Source organism: Arachis hypogaea, chromosome 16 (genome assembly GCF_003086295.3).
Source record: "Arachis hypogaea cultivar Tifrunner chromosome 16, arahy.Tifrunner.gnm2.J5K5, whole genome shotgun sequence".
Taxonomy (NCBI): Eukaryota; Viridiplantae; Streptophyta; class Magnoliopsida; order Fabales; family Fabaceae; genus Arachis; species Arachis hypogaea.
This window is the reverse complement of record NC_092051.1, coordinates 136,811,191-136,831,990: the sequence shown is the minus strand read 5'-3', so window position 1 is coordinate 136,831,990 and position 20,800 is coordinate 136,811,191. Positions and strand designations below refer to the sequence as shown.

General features: G+C 30.1%; 1 protein-coding gene across 1 annotated transcript; it reads left to right on the top strand.

Annotated features, from left to right (window-relative positions):
• Nucleotides 1-9,421: 9,421 nt before the first annotated feature.
• On the top strand, nt 9,422-13,489 carry LOC112755194 (probable protein phosphatase 2C 65). Its single transcript, XM_025803132.3, has 5 exons — nt 9,422-10,256; nt 10,801-11,127; nt 11,860-11,974; nt 12,060-12,283; nt 12,623-13,489. The coding sequence occupies exons 1-5, from the start codon at nt 10,047-10,049 to the stop codon at nt 13,043-13,045; spliced, it is 1,299 nt and encodes a 432-aa protein (XP_025658917.1). The 5' UTR covers nt 9,422-10,046; the 3' UTR covers nt 13,046-13,489.
• Nucleotides 13,490-20,800: the final 7,311 nt, after the last annotated feature.

Below are 20,800 nucleotides of genomic sequence, written 5' to 3'. Positions count from 1 at the left end.
AAATTATGGAAGAAACTTAAAAGTATAGTTATAAAAATTGGATCGGACTCATCAGTTTGACTGAAAATTTAATTTAGATCGAAAGTGTAATTAAATTGTCAAGAATTAGATGGTTCATCACAAATCGGCTAAAATCGATTGATTCGTTGCAAATCTGTGAACCGACCGGTCCTACAGTATTCTAGCGTTCCACAAATCTTCGGTGTTTCAACATTTCATCAAGGCATGCCACCAGGTTTTTTTGTTCATTTACTACTTTATGTGCTAGTTATTGTATATATTATATATATATATATAATTGACTTATTTTATATTTATTTCGTTTAATTTTTGTTTTATACTCTCTTTTTTTAAATTTATAATTTTTTAGGATTTATACAATTATTAAAATGTTAGTGAAGATATTTATTTTAAATATTTTAAAGTATGAAGTCAAGTAGTAGGTCTTTGAGAATTTCGACTTAAGACTAATTAGTAGGGACTATATAAGTCTATAAGCATCACTATTAAATTTCATATGATAAATTGATAGAGGGACATAACGTGTACGTCCACCGTTTACTATCATGGAGGACCAAATTAGTACTTTATTTTTTTAAGGACTAATTAATCCGAAATCGAAAATTTTAAGGATCTAATTATCACTTTACTCAATTTTTTACTATTTTATATTTTTTATTTACGTAGGACTAATTTTACTAGTTCAATCAATAATTTATCGATTAAACCAATAAATTAATAAATTAATAACTTAATCGGTTCGATCAACAGTTTGATTCTAACAACTATGCTTAAAAGAGTCATAGCAGCAAGTATAACTTGTAAAGTTCCATAATCAAGAAACAACATAAAGCATACAGAGCAGAAAAACCAAAACAAGGAAAGTTGTATCAATTTATAAACCAACTATCAAATTCTAAGGCAACGTGCATCACTCCTTTGTGTCAATATATACCGTTTCTTCACCTCCTCTATCTCCTATTTCCAGAAACGCGATCCTTCTATAGTGACTAATTATCACTGTAGCAGTTTATTTAGTTAATTCACGTGATACGTAAGTGTCAAAACTCAATTTGATCCCTTAAGAAACTTAATTTGGGTCCCTCAATGAGATAAACTTTATAATATATATTTGGATAGCTCAATTTAGTTCATTAAAAAACCAAATTGAGTTCTATATATACTATTATTATAATATCGGCTAACTATTAATCTACGACAATGATAGTTAACTATACAAAAATGTCATGTTGACTAGATTAATGACAAAAGGACCAGTTTGATTCATCATTACAAAACACAAGAACCAAAGTAATCATCTCAAACTCAAAGATCTAACTAATTTCAGAGAAAAATTTAGGGACCAAATTAAATCTATGCCCCCTCTTAATTATATTCATGTGATTCGACAAAACCAATTCATATTAAAAGAAGTTACGGCATGCAACATGATGTGATTTGAGTTTCGCATTATGAATAAAAAATTTTTTACTGAAATTCTCCTAAGTTCTTATGTTTTAATTTAAATAAAAAATGTTTTAAGTAGTTTTGATGTTTTCAATATATTATGTTCATTTACGTTTTAACTTTGTTCGAAAATAATATTAAAAATAAAAATAATTGGCCAAATCAGTTTTTGAATTTTTTAAATTAAATATTTTAGTCTTTTAAATTTTAAAATACACAAAACAGTATCCAACATTTATTTTCGTTAGACAATATAGTCTCCCTTCGTTAGTTATTGATGATGACTGTGACGTGAAATAACTATTAAGTGTTTATGTGTGCGAATTGGACAAATCAATCTCTAGAATGAAATACAAAATAGTCCTTAAAAAATTTAAAAAATCTCAAAAAAATCTCTAAAAAATTTTTAAAATGTTAAAATAATCTTTTCGAATTATTTATTTATAATTATTTTTAAATTAATAAATTTTAGTTTCTAAAATTTGTTATTTATTTATCTCTAATTTGATTATTTGTATATACAATTTTTTTATATATTTTCAAATCATAAATTATAAATTATTAAAATAAATAAACCCATATTTAATTTTGATCATGTAAAATATTAATTTAATTTAATTTATAAGTACTATATTCTATGATCATTTTTTAATGATGAAGAAGAGAATAAGCTAATGTTGTTTGAACAGATAAAAAAAAATTTATTTAACATAAAAATTTTTATATAAATAATTGAGAATATTTATGCAAATACTTACGAAAGTAACATTTTAAAACTTGTATGCAATACGAACCAAGTCATATATTTGACTTAAATTTGTAAATTTTGGTCAACTACAAGATCAAAATGTGAATGATTTACAAAATTCCAATGCAATGTGAAACCCTAATACTTTGCAACATATGAAAAATAAATGTCTTGGTAAATCTAAGTATTTTGCTTATGTTTCTTTGAAAGTTTTGTGTTTCACTGGTTAGGGATATATATGAGTCGGGTGAAACCGAATTTGTCCTAACTCAGACTCGGTCTTAAATATACACCATATCGGATCTATTTTTTAGACTCTAACCTGACCCTAAATTCGATGAAACCTAAACATTTTTAGGCTATAGTTATACCGGATCCAAACCGGATGAAAATCGGGTCTTTAAAGTTTTAATAATAATTTATAAAAAAAATTATTTATAAAGAAATTTATTTATAATGCATTTATTTATAAAGAAAAAACTTATTACTGAGAAGTTGATATCCATATTTGAACTTGAATTTGTCTATAAATTCTAATTTGATACTTCTTTGATCTATTTTCTAATTCAACAAGTGTAATTAAAAATAAAACAATAAGTTTATAATTAATATAAAATAATATTGAAATTAATTTAAAACATATAAAAGAGGAATGTTAGAAGTTCATTAGAATTTTATTGTTTTTGATCGTCAGTTAGCCATCAATATTAAAAAATTTGAGTTCAAGTATGTTGTTAAATTATTAGAATAAAAGAATTGAGTTGATAACTAAAAGTGATAACAAAAAAAAATTATGATAACTCTCTAGTATTTTTTTAAATAAAATTATCTTTTAGTTTATATTTTATTATATTTTTATTTTTTATTTATTATATATATTTTTAATAATATTTTATTATTTTGATTAATAAAAATATTATAAGAGATCGACTTTTAAAAAAAAATAAAAAATATTCGAAGGAACTGTTTTGAAATTTTTAAATATTTTTAGGGATTATTTTAAAAAAATTTTAATTTTTTAAAAATTATTTTATATTTTACTCTGGAGACTGATTTGTCCCGCACATGTGGATACTTAACGACTATGTGTGCAAATTAATATTCTATGTCAACGATCACTGTTAGTGACCAGTGAAAGCTATATTGTCTAATAGAATTTAATGTTAAGAACTGTTTTGTATATTTTAAAATCTCAGAAATTAAAATGTCCAATTTTAAAAATTTTAAAAATTAATTTAAATAATTTCTCTAAAATTAATTAACCATGGGATTAACTATTAAGGAAGTTCTATCACATTCTAAGAAAATAAAAAAAAAAAAAAAGGAATACATTCGCGACTCCGTTACAAAATAATAGACTTATTGAGATGGATCGAGTCTCCTTCTACATTAATGCTTATATCTGCTTATATTGGCATTAATTGTCAAATTTATTGTTCCTTGATGCAATGATAAGGGACACAAAACTCAAGTGGGATATTGGATAATATAACACGTTTTGTTAAATAAAGGTGTCAGAAAACCACCAGAAATCTTGAGAGAAATTAATTTCTTTAATAAATAAGTTCTTTCATTTTATTTATTCTATTTTATTATTAATTGTTTTTTTAAGAAAATTTCAAACTTTAATGACGTAGCATTTCTTTTGGAAAAAATAGAATATTATTCGTATTATTGTTGAACACTATTATTCAAAAGAATTTACTATTATTGGACTATATATAGCATTTATTGAGAATCCAAAAGATATTTTTAACTTTTTTGCTGTCACTTATTTTAGAGTTAAATAGTTATTAATCCTTAAAATAACTTATAAAATTTGATCCTAGAATGAATTTAATCTTTTAATTTTTAATTGATTTAAATTATACTGTAAAATTTTAAAACGTAGTTCAAATTGACTCATTTATTTATTTTTGTCACAAAAAAAATGATATAACACAATTAAAGAACGATATTTTACTCTTTTTCTTCTTCCTTTTCAATATCTCCCACCCCCTATTGTCACCATTTTCGATCATACATTCTCAACCCCACATGACTCCTTCTTAATGTCCGAGCTTCACATGGGTCCTCAAAAAATTATGTAATAAACATTCAATCAATTTATATTATCATAATACATTACAATTATTAATTCTTAATTAGTTGTTATTTGCAAACTGTTTAAGTTAGTCATAATAGATTTAGCAGCATATACAAAGAAACTAGTAATAGAGGTAAGTTTTTTTTCATCTGTACATGGAACGATCCTAAATAAATAGCAATACTTCTCATTTAAATTAATTCATAGATGCTTTAGCACATGATGAAAATGAGAAATGGTTGTGAACATTCTGCTTCTTCTCTTTTTCCATTTTACATTGAATTTTTCATTTCCTTCATCTTTTACAATTGAGAGATTTGAAAATATTTTTCGAAGACCTGCAACATGTATTGACTTTTGAAGCTGTTCCTTACTAAAATATGACCGGATTAGACGAAATTTTATCAACAATTACTCGATCTCAACATTACGAACCGTCCTAATTACACTGATTTGACGCTCCATTGCCACAAACATATAGTTAGAGTTTTAATGAAAATAAATAAAATGAAAATTTTATGCTGATAAAAAAATTTGTAGTTTGATTTTGCTGTACCTCTTATTTTGCTGTACCTCTTATTTCCTTTAATCGAATTGATTATTTGATCATTTTTTTTGTTAAGGGTGGTGGTGGGTTCGGAATGTATGATTGAGGGTGATGGCAATGAAGTGTTGGGAGGTTCAGACATTGCAGAGGAAGAAGAAGAGAGGGAGTAGTAATAAAACGACGTTTAGACACAATAAAAATGAAGTCGTTTAATCGTATCACGTCATCTTTCCGATAATAGAAATAGATGGAAATATAAACTTAAGTCACGCCTTAAAATTTTAGGATACAATGGTCAATTAAAAATTAAAAGACTAAACTAAATCAGAAGTTAAATTTTAGAGACTATTGTAAATATTAATTCTTTGTTTTATGTCTAAATTTTTATTTTTCTTTTGCAAAAAATAAAAAAATATTTTAGTTTTATCCTTATTTAACCTTTTATTTTAAAAAATAAGACACCAAGATTTCTTTTCATTTCTAAGCTAAATTAATTTCTTCCATTATCGGGAGAATTTGACATCCACTTCCTGAGATAATAATAATAATAGTAAATAAATAAATAAAATAAATGAAACAAATAGCTCTACGTTTTTTTTTGGATAAATAAGTTTTAATATATTTTTTCTATGAATAATACTCTATACATCTAAGGTTTTTTCTTAATCAACTTTAATTAAATTAGTCTAACATAATAAAAATCAGTTATAATTAATATTATTTTAAATTTTATTATTTAACTTGACTGAATTTAATTTATAAAAAAATTTAGATATATAATATTATTTAAAAAAAATAACATAAAATTTAAGAAAAGACCAAAATTTAATTTTTGAATATAAAAAAATTAAAATAAAAATTTTAAGAGAACTAAATTAAAATTTATACACCATTTATAAAAAAAAATTGAAATTTAAGGGGTCATTGTCCCTTGTCATTAGAGAGGCTCCGCCCAAGTACTCTTTTTTCATTTGGGTAAATATCCCCTACAATTAGGGATGGAAAAAGGTCAGGCGGTCTGTCAGGGGTCTGTAATCTGGTCTATGTTTGGCCTGATCTGGTCTGACTTGTTATAAAATAGGCACAGACTCAAGCTGTTATAAAAACCTTATTATGTTAATAGGCTAAATTCATGCTTATTAATTAGTCTGGCCTGGTCTGTCAGGTCTGTCTGGACCTTTTAATATATAATTATATATAAAAATAATTTTTTTATTATTAACAAAATAATGAGGTATTTTAAATTTATTATATTTAATTATAAATAATTTTATATATTTTAAATACTTTAAAGTTTAAATTTTTTTATAAATATTAAATATGACATTTTATATATAAATATATTTATTAAAAAATATTTTTTTAAATAATATTTTTATTTTTGTAAAAAAAATAGTAGGCTTTTTAACAGGTTTCAGGTCAAGCCAGGCTGAATAACAGGCCAGACTTAGTACTTTGAAAAAAGCCTATAGCAGGCTGCAGGCCAGGCTCAGATTCAGGTCAATCAACTACATGACAGGCCAGGCCTGTTAAGAGTAAAGCCTGGCCTGACTTGACCTGTTTCCACCCCTACCTACAATAAGTTAATTCTACATACTCAAACCAAAATATTATGTAAAAATATGATGAGACAATGTATGTTTTATACAATATGTACAATGGAGTTAATTTGAAATTAAAAGTAAACTATAGGCAACTAATTAATTTTGAATAGTTTTCAATTTAAAATTTAAATCAAATATTAGGATTACCGTCGGTTTTGGAAAAAAATAAACTACCTCCCTCTCTCACCTCTCTTTCTCAATATGGTTTGTCAGCGTTCTATGTCTTTCTCATTGAGTCTCGCCGGTACACTAACGCCACGGTCACTAGCCACCATCGGAAATCGCGCCGACAATGTTCTGACTGGCGCCGTTGCCGCACAGGCCACCGCCAAGGGAGGACGCGCATATTGTGTGGGTCGAACTAACGGCACTGCAGCAACCCGGACGTCCAGCGTCTCCGTCGCAGCCGATGTGTGTGCCTTCTTCCCGACACCGTCCTCACCTCCTCTGATGCGCCTTCGCTTTCTCCCATTCCTTTAAGTTTCTTCTCACCGATGATACTACTATGCTCTTCTTCTTCTTCGGATCCAAACATGGTTAGCTTCTTTCATGATTTGAGCCATATGCTTCATAACAGTGTCGCTTTTGTCATGACTAGTCCTTTAAAATTATGTTTCACCACAATAATAGTTTCTTCTATTTATTCATCTTCTTCTTCTATTTTAATGGTCAATTTAGGATGGTCATTTTAGTAGGTATGCGGATGGTTATTTTATTTTTATGTAAATGATTATTTTTATCTTTAAGTGGATAGTTATTTTTATTAAGGGTGAGTGGTGTGTGGCGACCCAAGTAGCGATGGTGAAATGGAATGATTATTGATGAAGGTGGGTAGGCCGCCGGTTGAAAAAGAAGAGAGTATCGAAGGATTTCAGATGGTTATTTTTTTTAAATAACTAATTGGTTTTTTTAAAAATTTGAAATTTGAAATTGGAGAATTTGAAATTTGAAATTTGATGTGAAATAACTGAATAAGAGTTTTTAAATTTATTATTTCGTGGGTAATTTTTGTTTTTAACTCATATTGAGCTAAATAAACAATTTATTATACACATTGTACAAATACTCCATTGGTTCCTAGTGCGACTCAAATATTATACAATAATAGTTAGAGGGGGGGGGGGTGCTGTCCGTGTGTGGGTTCATAGTTTCATAAGAGGGGCAGGGGTATTTTAGTTTTTTTTCTCAGATTTCATATTTATTTTTTATTTTTTAAAGTTAAAAATAAAACTTAAATTTGTGATCTGTAAGTGAGTAAAAAAAATTATACTATTTAAATTATAACTGGTTGATAGTTTTTATATTTATCTTAAAATATAGTTAAATACAATACAAAAATTTAATTTAGTCTCTATCTTTTAATTTTAGTGTTTTGTTTTTAGTTTTTTTTAGAACACAGCTTTTATATATATATTTGAGATATTTTTAAAATTCCAAATTTTAGAGTCACCATTGTTATATAATTACTGCAAAAAATCTAAAATTAAATTTTATCCCATACTTACAATTTCTAAAATAAAAGTACGTAGAATGTGACATTCAACCAATCAGCTTCTTTGATCAGTTGTTATCAAACTAAATAAGTTTCATAATTTGAAAAATACAGCTTTAAATATTGGGAAGTTTTCATAATGATTATATACTTGATTGGTTATATTATGGTCCATAGAGAAGTTGAGCAATAACTAACATCAACATGGTAGTATATCAACGAAAATGTTAGAAAAATAATGTAAAAGGTTATCTTATTTAATTTAATATTTATAATTATATATAAGAGGAGTGTTAGGGAGTCAGCAATTTTTGGTATTTATAGCTATCAAATAGCCATCAATGATGATTTTAATGGTGTGAGATTAATGTGAAATTTCATCTAATGACTCACTTTTTCTTGCTGGTTACATGCTAACCAGAATTTGGAAAAGTTGCTGGCCCCTAGACTTTTTCTATATATAATATTCATAATCATATATTTATTATATTAAGAATTTATATAATTATTATAGTCAAAATTACTGAAAATGTTAAAAAAAGCCAAAAAAAAAAAATTATGCCCATGTTTAATTTGATTACCCCCAAACCTTTTTCATATATCAAAAACTATATATGTTAATGTATCCAACAGATTTACAAAAGGTCCAAAAAGATTTTACAATTTAGTATAATCATCTAATTTCATAATCATTTTATACATTTTCCAATTTTATTTTATTCTCATTCTTTTTCACAAACTATATTAGCAAAATTCTTTATGTATATAGTATTTATTCAATTAAAATAGTGATAGGATCGGATGGCATTTTTTAAGATTGCTATTGACTTATCATTTTATCTTAGGGGTGAAAAAACTACCAAAAAAAATATGAGTTGTTAGACCAGCAAATCTTGATTATTATTTGTTATGAAATTAATTAGTATATATTGAACCGTTAATTAATCAAATTCGAAGGTTGATAAATGATAATAGAAGACAAAATTGACTAAAATAAGTAAATAATTAACATTGCACTAAAATGTAAAAACTGTTAGTCCATTATTATATTCCAATTAAATCTTTTTTATTATAAGTTTTATTATTTGTTCAATCTTTGTTCTTAATTACTCCGTCCATTCCAAAGTACTTGATATTTTAACAATTCAGTACAACCAAAATTTAATTCAATGCATCAACTTGGTATAGATTGTTTGCAGATAATTTGAATGCCTCAAGATCAGAATTTAATATTAATTAATGTATTATTAGTGTAAACAAATTATATGCAACGATAATAATGTAAAATATTTTATATAGCTGTCTTGTTACATCTACTTTTTAAATGATTATTTATGTAATTAATATAAAAATATAATTATTTTTATAAATGCATAAGACGTTATATAATTAGATGTACATATAAAAGTATTTACATCGATAATATATTAAAATTAAATTATATATATATAATTCCAAACTGAAATCTTTTTCTGTTGGCATATTTTGTAACAGATGGATGAGTACTATTGGAACTTTTTTCCCCTCTTATAGTTAATTAGCCACTTAGCCATATTATTATTGTTTTTCGTTTCCCTTTAACTTTTTTTCTTTTAGTTTTTATTATTAAGATTTGTGTAGCAGGACCCTTTTTTTTTTACGCTAAATTAAAGATGGGCATGGTGCCAACGAGGAAACAAGAAATAACAGACATACAACAAACAAAACCACCGAAGACAGGCAATAATATGAATGCAACTCTCAACCTTTCTCCAAAACCATGCCCATGACAACCCTCTCCATCTTCATTCTTCACACAAACACAAACACACACTTTATCTTTTGATTTCTCTCTAAGCCCTTTTTTAATTTCTTCTTCTTCACCTTTCTTACCTGTAAAATCATCATACCCTGAAGCCTTATAGCCTTACTTTGTTCCTTTAATTGCACCCTTCATAAGGAAGGGAGGATTTTTTGTTTTTTAAAGTTTTGTTTTTCTTCATCACTTCCACATTTGTTATCCCCATAAATATTTCCTTGTGGTGGTGTCAAATTTTGAAAAGTTTGAAAGTTTTTATTATTGTTGTTGTTATCTTCTTGTTCTTAATCCTAAGGCGTTGGGAATGGGAGGATGTTGCAGCCATGAGCTTGGTATTCGAGAGAAGGTTGAGAGCGAGTTGGGAGATGAACATGAGCTTGATTATGAGGGCAATGATATAGAATATGGTTATGGTGGTGAAATCATAAGGCTCAAAGGGTGCTCTAGGTTTGTATCAATGTATTGCCAACAGGGTAAGAAAGGTGTCAATCAAGATTCTATGACTGTTTGGGAGGTACCAATTATCATTCTATTCATTTTTTTTTTCCTCCTTTGAATTCTTGCATTGTTGCCTGGAATTGTTCTATCTTGCACGGGTTTTTGTTTGATTATTACATTAATCATCAACTTTGACTTTTCTTAATGTTTCCTTTGGATTATTCTCGTGAATTATTTTTAATTTGATCTTTTTTTTCAAGTTATTTGGTGTTGTCATTAATGACAGTGTTATCATATATCAATATATGAATTAATTACCCATGTTCTGTGGATCTTTCCTCTCTTTTGATTGAACTACACAACATGCATGAGCATTAAATGTGACTTTTCAATATGGACCCTCTTGGCATCGTATCCTTATCTGCACTTTACTCATATATATTTTTATCGTTTGCATATGGTGAAATTTTGATTTTTAATCACCTCATTTGAGGATTTGAAATTTTCACAATTCATAATAACAATAGCCATCTTTAGGCTTAATCAATAATTTTCTTTTGCTTTATGGTCCAACTAATTCCTATGCATTTTTACCAAATCGAAATGTGGTATGTGATTAGGACTATACCGGAGAAAAAGACATGATATTCTGTGGTGTTTTTGATGGGCATGGTCCTCTAGGGCACAAAGTATCGCAATATATCCGCGACAATCTACCTTCGAAGCTGTCTGCAGCAATCAAATTGGCACAACAAAAGGCCAACAACTATTATGATGATAGTGATGCAGATACAAGCACGTTTGATGATTCTAACCAGAACATGTCCCTTGCTTCATGGGAGGGATGCTTTATCAAGACATTCAAGGAAATGGATGATTACCTTGCCAAGGACATTAATACCGACAGCTATTGCAGCGGTTGCACCGCCGTTACTGTCATCAGACAGGTACAACTAAATATTCTACCGTTTAGTTTGTGTTTTCATTTTCAATTTTTATTTTTTGTTCTTTTGACCTTTTTATTTTATAAAATTTTAATAACAGAAAATAATTAAACAATAATTTTACAAGATTAATATAATTAGTTAATTAACAATATCTAAAAATGTTGCTTAAAATGATTGGACTGCTCATTTAAAATACTTGTCAATATAAATTAAAATTATTAGCCATTAAAATTTTTTATAATTAAAATAAAAATAGAAAGAATAAAATATATTTTTTGTTCTTAAAATTTAGCAAAAATTTTAAAAATACTCATAAGTTTTATTTTGTTTTAATTTTGTTCTAAAAGTTTTCAATTTGCATCAACTATACCTCTGGCCGCTAATTTTTCAAAAAATTTAGGATCAATTCAACAACAATTTCATAAGAACAACCTTGAATATAAGTAAATCAATTATAATTTTCATGCATTTTTGTTGGATTGGTGTTAAATTTTTTGAAAATTTAGTTATTGGGGGTATATTCGATGCAAATCAAAAACTTTTTGGACAAAATTAAAACAAAATAAAATTTAGAGATATTTTTAAAACTTTTGTTAAATTTCAAGGACAAAAAATATATTTTACCGAAATAAAAAATAAAAAGACGAACCAAAAGAATCCTAGTTTTTGTATTAAGATGTTGTTTGGTTATGATGGAATTAAGTTTGCATCACTTTTTGGCTCAAATTTCAGGGTGATCAGCTTATAATCGGAAATTTGGGCGATTCTCGCGCGATTCTTTGTACTAGAGAGAGAGATCAACGTGTTCCTATTCAACTTACCGTGGATTTGAAACCTGATCTTCCAAGTAGGACTTGTTATTGACATTATTTCATAAGAACTAATAGGCTCTAAGCATAAGCATAGCAATATTTGTTCAATGTTTGTCTTAGGTGAAGCTACAAGGATCATGAGCTGTGAAGGCAGAGTTTTCGCGGCAGAGGAAGAACCCGACGTGTGCCGAATATGGATGCCTGATGATGACTGCCCTGGATTAGCCATGTCCAGATCCTTCGGAGACTTTTGCCTCAAAGATTATGGCCTCATCTCAATTCCTGATGTATTTTACAGGAAACTTTCCAAGCAAGATGAATTTGTGGTCTTGGCAAGTGATGGGGTAGGTCATATCAATTACAACTTCAAACTCTCTACCATGGATCTTGGATTCCTAGTTAGACTAGAAGTTTTTCCATTAATGCAATGTGTACATAAAAAATCAGCTATTAATTAAAGTTACCTGTATAAATACATATTGAAATACAAAATTCATAGTAGTTGATTTTTTGTGTGCACGTAGCATTTTTGAAATTTATTACTTTTTGTTATGAAAAAATAAACTCTTGATGGAATCAATTCTACAAATGCAGAACAAAACATAAGATCATGCAAGTATCTAAGAAAACAACCATGTAAACAGTGAAATAAAGTACAAAAATCTTGTATTTCTTTTTTGCAGGTATGGGATGTGCTGAGTAACAATGAAGTTATCAACATAGTTGCTTCAGCACCAAGCAGAAGCGTAGCAGCCAAATTGCTTGTAAAAAGAGCCGTTCGAGCATGGAGATACCGGTATCCCGGCTCCAAGGTAGATGATTGCGCAGTTATATGCTTGTTCCTGGACGGCGAGCAGCCGGTGTTATCCCACTCGCAGTCCAAAAGGGTTGGCAAACATCTCAGCAAACACCCTCATCGCAACCGAACGATGAGCAACGAAGACAACGAGACAGTGGCCGGAAAAGTGGGGGTAGAGCTGAATGTCAATGAAGAATGGAAGGCTCTTGGAGGGTTAGCTAGAGCCAACTCCTTATCAAAACTTCCAAGGCTTACAAGAGACTTGAGTAGAAGGCAAGTATCAACTAGGTTCATTCAAGGGAGCTGAAAAAGGTTCACTTACTCTGCCAGGGCCTTCTCATCATATATATATACATATATATAAAGTGTGTGTGTGATCACAGATCTTCAGACCTAAACTTTGTACATTTAGGTGAGAAAAAAACATTGGACGGGTTGGGAAGAATGTTATTAGGACCATTTTGGTGTTCCTTAAAAAGTGAGTGAAAAATAATTGATAAATGAGCTTTTACGTGTTAAAATCTAAAAAAGAGATTGAATATAAGAACTCTTTTTTCACTTAACTTTTGAGAAGATTACCAAAATGCTTGTGTTTCAAATGATGCAATTAGTTGAGAGTTGTGATTTCTTGGGGCCTACATTAACTATTTCACCATTGTTATTATGGTCATTAATAGTAACATTTATGTCTCAGCTATTATATACGTTCATGTTTATGTTATGAAGATAGGAGATTTTCCAAAACTCAAAACCAGATTGTTCTGAAGAGTAGGAGATTTTATTAATATAGGTTTTAAGTTTTCTGAAAATATATGAGACATCTTTCACTTTATCTTATAAATTTAAGCAAACTTGAAATAGCATAGAAAAAATAGGAGGATATGAGTGTATAATTTCTATCACAATTATGATAGAATTTTACAATAATTAATTTTAAGAAAAATAATTATTTATACCTATGAAATTTACGACGCTGACAAACGTACCCATCAAACAAAAAAATTAACGTTATACTTATGAAAAAATATTCATAAAAGATGAATTTTATGTAACAAAAGTACCCAAACTCTAATTTTTTGTTGACTTTTTAATAAAATCCTTAAATTACCCTTGTCTTTATCCTCTCCACCCCTATGGAACAAACCCAACATCGCACGGCAGCAAGCTCCTCTCCTTCCTCAAAAGGTCGACATCAAGACCAAGTTGCCTTGTTGTGTTGGGAAAGAGAGAGAATAGCGGAGGCTCAGCAAGATTCGCAGATTCAGAGGTAAAGTTATCTATCCTAGTCATTGACCACAAATATATGATGATTATGAAGAGTTAATCCTACTTAGTCAATCCTAACATCGAGAATAAGTCAAATAGGCATAATTGATCTCAATCCACAAGTCCTAGTCTACTCACTAATTAGCTTAGTGAAAGACTAGAGTTAGTGGAAACCAAATCAATTAACTACTCTAATATATCAATCAAGAATGGACATCAATGACTCAAGGTTACCAAAGTCCTCAATTCCAAGTCAAGAGTGAGAAAAAACTATACTAAAACTAGGCAAAACATTTTATCAAACACTTGGGGTGCATGAAAATAAAATCATATTAAATTACAATAATAATAAATTCTAAAGCTACCAAAAGTAAGAAAATACTAATAACAACTCCATTAAATAACAATAAATAAAGAAACATGAAATTGAATTAATAAAAATTCAAATTAACAAGAGTTCATTAACAATAAAATAACCAAATAAAAGAAATAACAAGTAAAACTAAAAGAAGTAAGAAGCTAGAAGAAGAAATAATAAAGAAACTAAATCAAGACAAGAATTAAAGCATCAATCTAAGAGAAAATTAACTAAACCTATCCTAATTCTAGAGAGAAGAGAGGGCTTCTATCTCTAGAATAACCTAAAACATGTTACTAAAGCTAAACCTAATTTTTCCACTTGTGCATACACACGAATTACTTGTGCATACGCACGCATACTTGTGTGTATGCACACTTGTTGAAAAACTCCAAACTCCATTTCTTCATGATTTCTCCACTTTTGCATGTTTTTTCCTCACTTCTTCAATCCATATTAGCCTTGTAAGCCTGAAATTACTCAACAAACACATCAAGACATCAAATGGAATTAAAGTGAATAAAATTTAGCAAATAAGGGCCTAAAAAGCATGTTTTTATTTTGAGCACAATTTATGGAGAGCTTAGAAAATCAAACTATTTCATTGAATAAGTGTAGGAAAAGTTGATAAAATCCACCCAATTAGAGCAAATAAATACCATGAAATGTGAATTTATCACATCCTCAACTTAAACAATAGCATGTCCTCATGTTAAACTCAAGAAAGAAACAAGAAAGAGGTGCTACATTTATTCAAAGTAAAGAAACTACCTATATGTAATCTACCTAAATGAATGCAACTACTTAGTCAAAATAAATCAATTTTCAAAAATACATATATAAACATAAGGGCTAAAGCAATTTCAATAAAATCAAATTCACAATTGAGTTGAGTTATTGAAAAGAGTTAACAACTTGCAAGAAAGGAGATAATCAAAGGGGGAAACATGTAATTAAGCAATTGAACCCCTCACCGGATGTGTATACACTTTATTCGCTCAAGTGTTTAGGGTCAATTCACTCATTTCTCCTTTAATCAAGCTTTTTAAGATTTGTTCTTCATCTAACAATTAACAATTATTCAATGTATGTATGCAAGTATCATGTGGACTTTTTATGGTTGTAATGGGGCTAGGGTAAAAGTGAGGATGCATATGGTCAAGTGAGCTTAAAATTTGAATATTTGACTAACTTAAGTTCTCACCTAACCTACATAACAACCTATACACTTCAAATGCAACCTAACTACCCATTCTTCACTTTTTTGCACATTCATGCATTCTTTTCAATTCGCATCTCATATGCATTGTTCTTATTACTTTTTTTCGAGGCATTTTGTCCCCTATTTATTGCTTTTTTTTCTCTTTTTCTTTTTCTAATTTTTTTCTTTTCATTCTTTTATTTCCTTCTTTCATTTTTTCTTTTTTTCTTTTTTTTTCCACAATAAAATATATACAAGATACTAATGCATATGGTTTAAGTATTTAATGCATGAGTATATACCCAATTCCCAAGGTTTTTAACAAAGCTATAAGATATACTTTTATCTCAACCATTGTTTCCATATTTTTCCACACTTAAATGATACACACTCTCACTAGCCTAAACTAATCAAAGATCTAAATAAGGGACATTTATTATTTTTTACTTAGGGTTAATGATGTGCTAAAATTAAGAACAAAAGGGGATTAACATAGGCTCAAAGTTGGTTAACAAAGAAAGATAAAATAGTAGGCTATTTGGGACAAGTGAGCTAAATAAAATTATGGCCTCAATAATATAAATTCATATATACATCAAATAATGGATATAAAGAATCAAACAAATCAAAGATTACAATCATAAAAAGAGACTAACACACAAGAATGAAAATAGTGGTTATATGATATAACCACACAATTAGGCTCAAAACTCACATGTTTATGTGTTCTTAGCTCAAAAACATGTTCCACAATATATAATTCAAGCAAATTCAAATGAAACAAATATCAACTCAAATCAATTAGGATATCAATGCCCTATTGAAAATGGTTTTTCTTGGAAATTTTATTAAATTAACTAAGCTTATTATATGTATACAAGGACATGCAATAAACTAAGAAAGAATGTAATTAAAAGTAATATAATATATACAAACTAAAAAAAATAAAATGTTAAAGTGTTTGGATTAGATTTTGTCACCCAAGATCGTCGATCGGTGACGACCTCCTACACTTAAGGGTTTGTACCGTCCTCGGTGCATCTAAAGATGAGCAAGGGGGTATGGCGACTTCAGATTGCCACCTTCAGCTGGTGGATCAATCGGCTGCTGCGTGTGCTTCTTCTCGCTTCCTTTATTGCTTATGATGACTCACTTATGAAAGATAGAAGATAGGATAGTAAGATAAGGGGATGCAAAAGCAAGGGAGCATATATTGTTGGAATGAGGTGATATTCACTAAAATTTATTTGTGAGTGAATTAGTTTGTGACATGAAGGAAACAAGTGTGTGTATTCTAAGTTGCGCGGTTTAGAACACACACTAGCTTAGAAAGCTATGTCACAATTACATAAAAGAAACATGCACTTCACTCATTCTAGTGTGATTGAAATACTTTAAAAGACTTGTAGGTTAAGATAAACAAAGAAGCAATAAAGAAGCATGAAAGCATTCAATCAAGAATCAAGCAATTGTGAAATGAATAATAGAGAAAAGTTTGTTTGTAACACCTAATTGATATGAAATGGAAAACATGACAAGCATAGTCCACAAAACTTAAAAAGCTCAAAAAATATCACTAGGTGGGCTTATAATCCAATTTTACAATTTCTTAATTTCAATGCATCAACTAGGTAATTTAAATAAAAATCAATCATAACAAGTATCACCTAACAAAAAATGCATCAACCACATACAATTGCCTAATAATAGAGGGTGAATTCAAATTACATGGTGGCTTGCTACAACATGCAATTTAGAAATCCAACAAGATTCATGAAGGCAATATCACAAGTACTTGGTATGTACAAAATTAACCATGAAGAACTCAATACCAAGCAACAATTTATAACCTCAATAAAAGAATCCAACAATGAATATTCACAACAATGATGTTAAAATAGCATCATATCAGTAATTAGCAGCGATAAATAGCAAAGCAAATAAAACAATAATTCAACACTTATTATCACCAAAACAGAAAATTAAACCAACTAACAAAATAACTAACTAACTAACTGACTAACAAACTAACTAACTAAAAGAGAGTATGGTGGGTGGTGAAGGATAGTGGAAGATGTTGATTGGAGGAGGGAAAGAAGAGAGGAGAAGAGAAAAGAAGAAAAGAAATAGAGATAAGAGAAGAAAAGAAAAGAAATAGGGTGGTATGAAAACAGAATTGTGCGTGCGAACATTGAGTCGTGCGTACACACAGGATGTAAAATGGGGGTTGCGCACGCACCAGCATGTGCGAGCGCTCTGGGCATGCAGAAGGTGTGAATCGGTGTGTGCGTGCGCACGCACACCATGAACTTTTTTTTTTGGAAAAAGGTGGTCCGGGGTGTGCGTGCGCACATGACGGTGCGTACGCACAGAAGGAAAAAAAGGGTAGGGTGCACACACACAAGTTGGTGCGAACGACCTGGTCAGAAGGGGTGATAAGGGGTGCACGTACGCATAAAGCTGTGCGCACGCACAAAAAGCTCTTTTTTTGGAAAGTGAAACGTCAAAATTTGACGCCCAATTCGACATCTGTGCATACGCACACAGGTCCGTGCGTGCACACAAGAAGCGAAAATAGAGCGGGGATGTGGAAGCATAAGTTGTGTGAGCGCTCCCAACAGAGGGGGTCAGGTGGGTGCGTACGCACAGAATACAGATTTTGGGAAAAGTGTGCGTACGCACAGGTGGGTGCGCATGCACATGCTCTATTTTTTCTAAAAAAATTTAATGCCTTTAAGGCATCAAACTTGACATCCAAAATAGCTTTTCAACCCCAAAACATATTATTCCTCAAAAACACATGATCAAAACTAAAATCTAATAAAACTAAGCTTGAAATTAAACTAAACCTAAGCTATCTACAAGAAACAAAATGACAATGAATTAAAACTATATACAAAGAGAGAGTTAGAAAGGTGTTACCATGGTGGGGTCTCTCCTACCTAGCACTTTTATTTATTTTCTTTAAGTTAGACAATTGGGAGAGCGCTTGCTATGGTGGCTTGTACTTGAATTCTTCCTTGAATCTCCACCAATGTTTGCATCTCCGATAGCCTCCAAAATTCCAAATCTTGTGCACCTGATCTTCTTGTTGACTCATGTGATTCCATCCGGGTGGCAAGTAATTAGAGTTCTCACTCAAGCATCCAAACATCCTTCAAGATCTACTTACTTGAGAATTACACCAACCAATTAAAGCAAAACTTCAAAGATTCAACTTCTATGAACCTAGGATCATGTTCCCAACCACTACCTAATTTTCTTTTATTGTCCAACCCACAAATATTCCTAAGTTGATTATCATTTTCAATCAAACCGTATTCAAGTGGAATAATGAATCTCAAGGTTAAGGATGTTACCCACTTAAATGAAGGAGGTGATAGTGCTTCTTGTATGATCTCCACCTCTTGACAAGCTTTCTCAAGCTTGTTTCCTTGTTCAACTTCTTCAAATTCCTCAACCACTTCTAATTCCTCGATTTCAACCTCCTCCACTTGCAACTCATGCTTTAACTCCTCTTCTTCTTCTTGTATTTCCAATCTCTCCTCCACTCCACATGCTTCCATTGAGGTTGGTTCTTCACTTTCATTCATGGAGGTGCTTGAATTGTTGGAAGAGTGTAGTGAGGCTAAGTGAGATAGGGCTCCGGATAAGGTAGCCATGATGTTGTCTTACCACTTTTGGTACTCTTCTTGCTTTTGAAGGAAGAATTGGAATGTTTCTTCCGTTGAAGGTTGTGGGGAAAAAGGAGGTTCATCATGTGGGAGAAGGTCCTCATATGTAGTGAGGCTAAGTGAGATAGGGCTCCAGATAAGGTAGCCATGATGTTGTCTTACCTCTTTTGGTACTTTTCTTACTCTTGAAGGAAGAATTGAAATGTTTCTTCCGTTGAAGGTTGTGGGGAAAAAGGAGGTTCATCATGTGGGAGAAGGTCCTCATATGTTGAAGGTGGTTGATATTGATGAGAATATTGAGGTGGTGTGGGGTATTGGTGTTAGAATTGTGGTGGTTCTAAGTATGGTTCACAAGGTTGTTTAAGCACATAAGGTTGATGGTATGGTGGGTACAGGTTAGGCTCATATGGAGGTGTTTGGTAATAGTGTGATGTGGCTTATAAGTAAGGTTGATTATAATGTTGAGGGTTTGATTGGTATTGGTATGCATCAAGAGGTGGATAGTAGCTATAAGAATATGGAGGAGGTTCTTGCCAAGAGGATTTTCTAGAGGCATATAGCTCCTCACTCAATTGATCCCACAATCCATGATGCATTCCATCATTGAGATTATCACTTCCTACAACATCATAACAACTAAACTCCAAGCCAAAGGGGTGAGAATTCATAGAAAAAAGAAGAAATAAAAATAAAAGCTAATAATAGAAACTAAAATAAACTCTTAAAAACTAACAAAATCAAGCAAACAAGCAAAAAGAAGTGAGCTATTTACATATTAACATATTCATAATAGCCAATAACGTAACACCATTAAAACTTCCTGGCAACAGCACCAAAAACTTGATGTGAGACTTAATGTTGATCTAGAATTTCTCAATAAAATAATCACTTCGTTGATAGTATAGTCTAAACCAACAATTAATTTTCAATCAAAGTTTAAATAAAGATATTGTCACAATTAACACAAAATAATCAGGAATTTTAAATCCCAAGTCGTTCTCCCTAGGAATTGCAATAGAGTGCTCAATTATTGGTTATGAGGGATTGGAGTTTTGATGGCAAGAAGCAAGTAATGTAAATAGCAAGGAATTAAAGAAGCATGCAATAACTAAATATCAAAAGAAATCAAACTCAAGACAATTAATCAAGAGAAAGGAAATTCAAGTGTTAAGAAACCTCTTGGCAAGGATTGAGAGGCAAAGTTACCTATCCTAGCCATTGACCACAAACATATGATGATTATGAAGAGTTAATCCTACTTAGTCAATTCTAACATCGAGGATAAGTCAAATAGGCATAATTGATCTCAATCCACAAGTCATAGTCTACTCACTAACTAGCTTAGTGAAAGACTAGAGTTAGTGAAAACCAAATCAATTAACTACCCTAATATATCAATCAAGAATGGGTATCAATGACTCAAAGTTACCAAAGTCCTCAATTCCAAGTCAAGAGTGAGGAAAAACTATACTAAAATTAGGCCAAACATTTTATCAAACACTTGGTGTGCATGAAAATAAAATCATATTAAATTGCAATAATAATAAATTCTAAAGCTACCAA

Coding starts and splice junctions, on each gene's coding strand:
- LOC112755194 (XM_025803132.3), top strand. CDS start 10,047: ATGGGAGGATGTTGCAGCCATGAGCTTGGTATTCGAGAGAAGGTTGAG. Junction 10,257..10,800: donor ATTCTATGACTGTTTGGGAG/GTACCAATTATC, acceptor GTATGTGATTAG/GACTATACCGGAGAAAAAGA. Junction 11,975..12,059: donor TTTGAAACCTGATCTTCCAA/GTAGGACTTGTT, acceptor TGTTTGTCTTAG/GTGAAGCTACAAGGATCATG.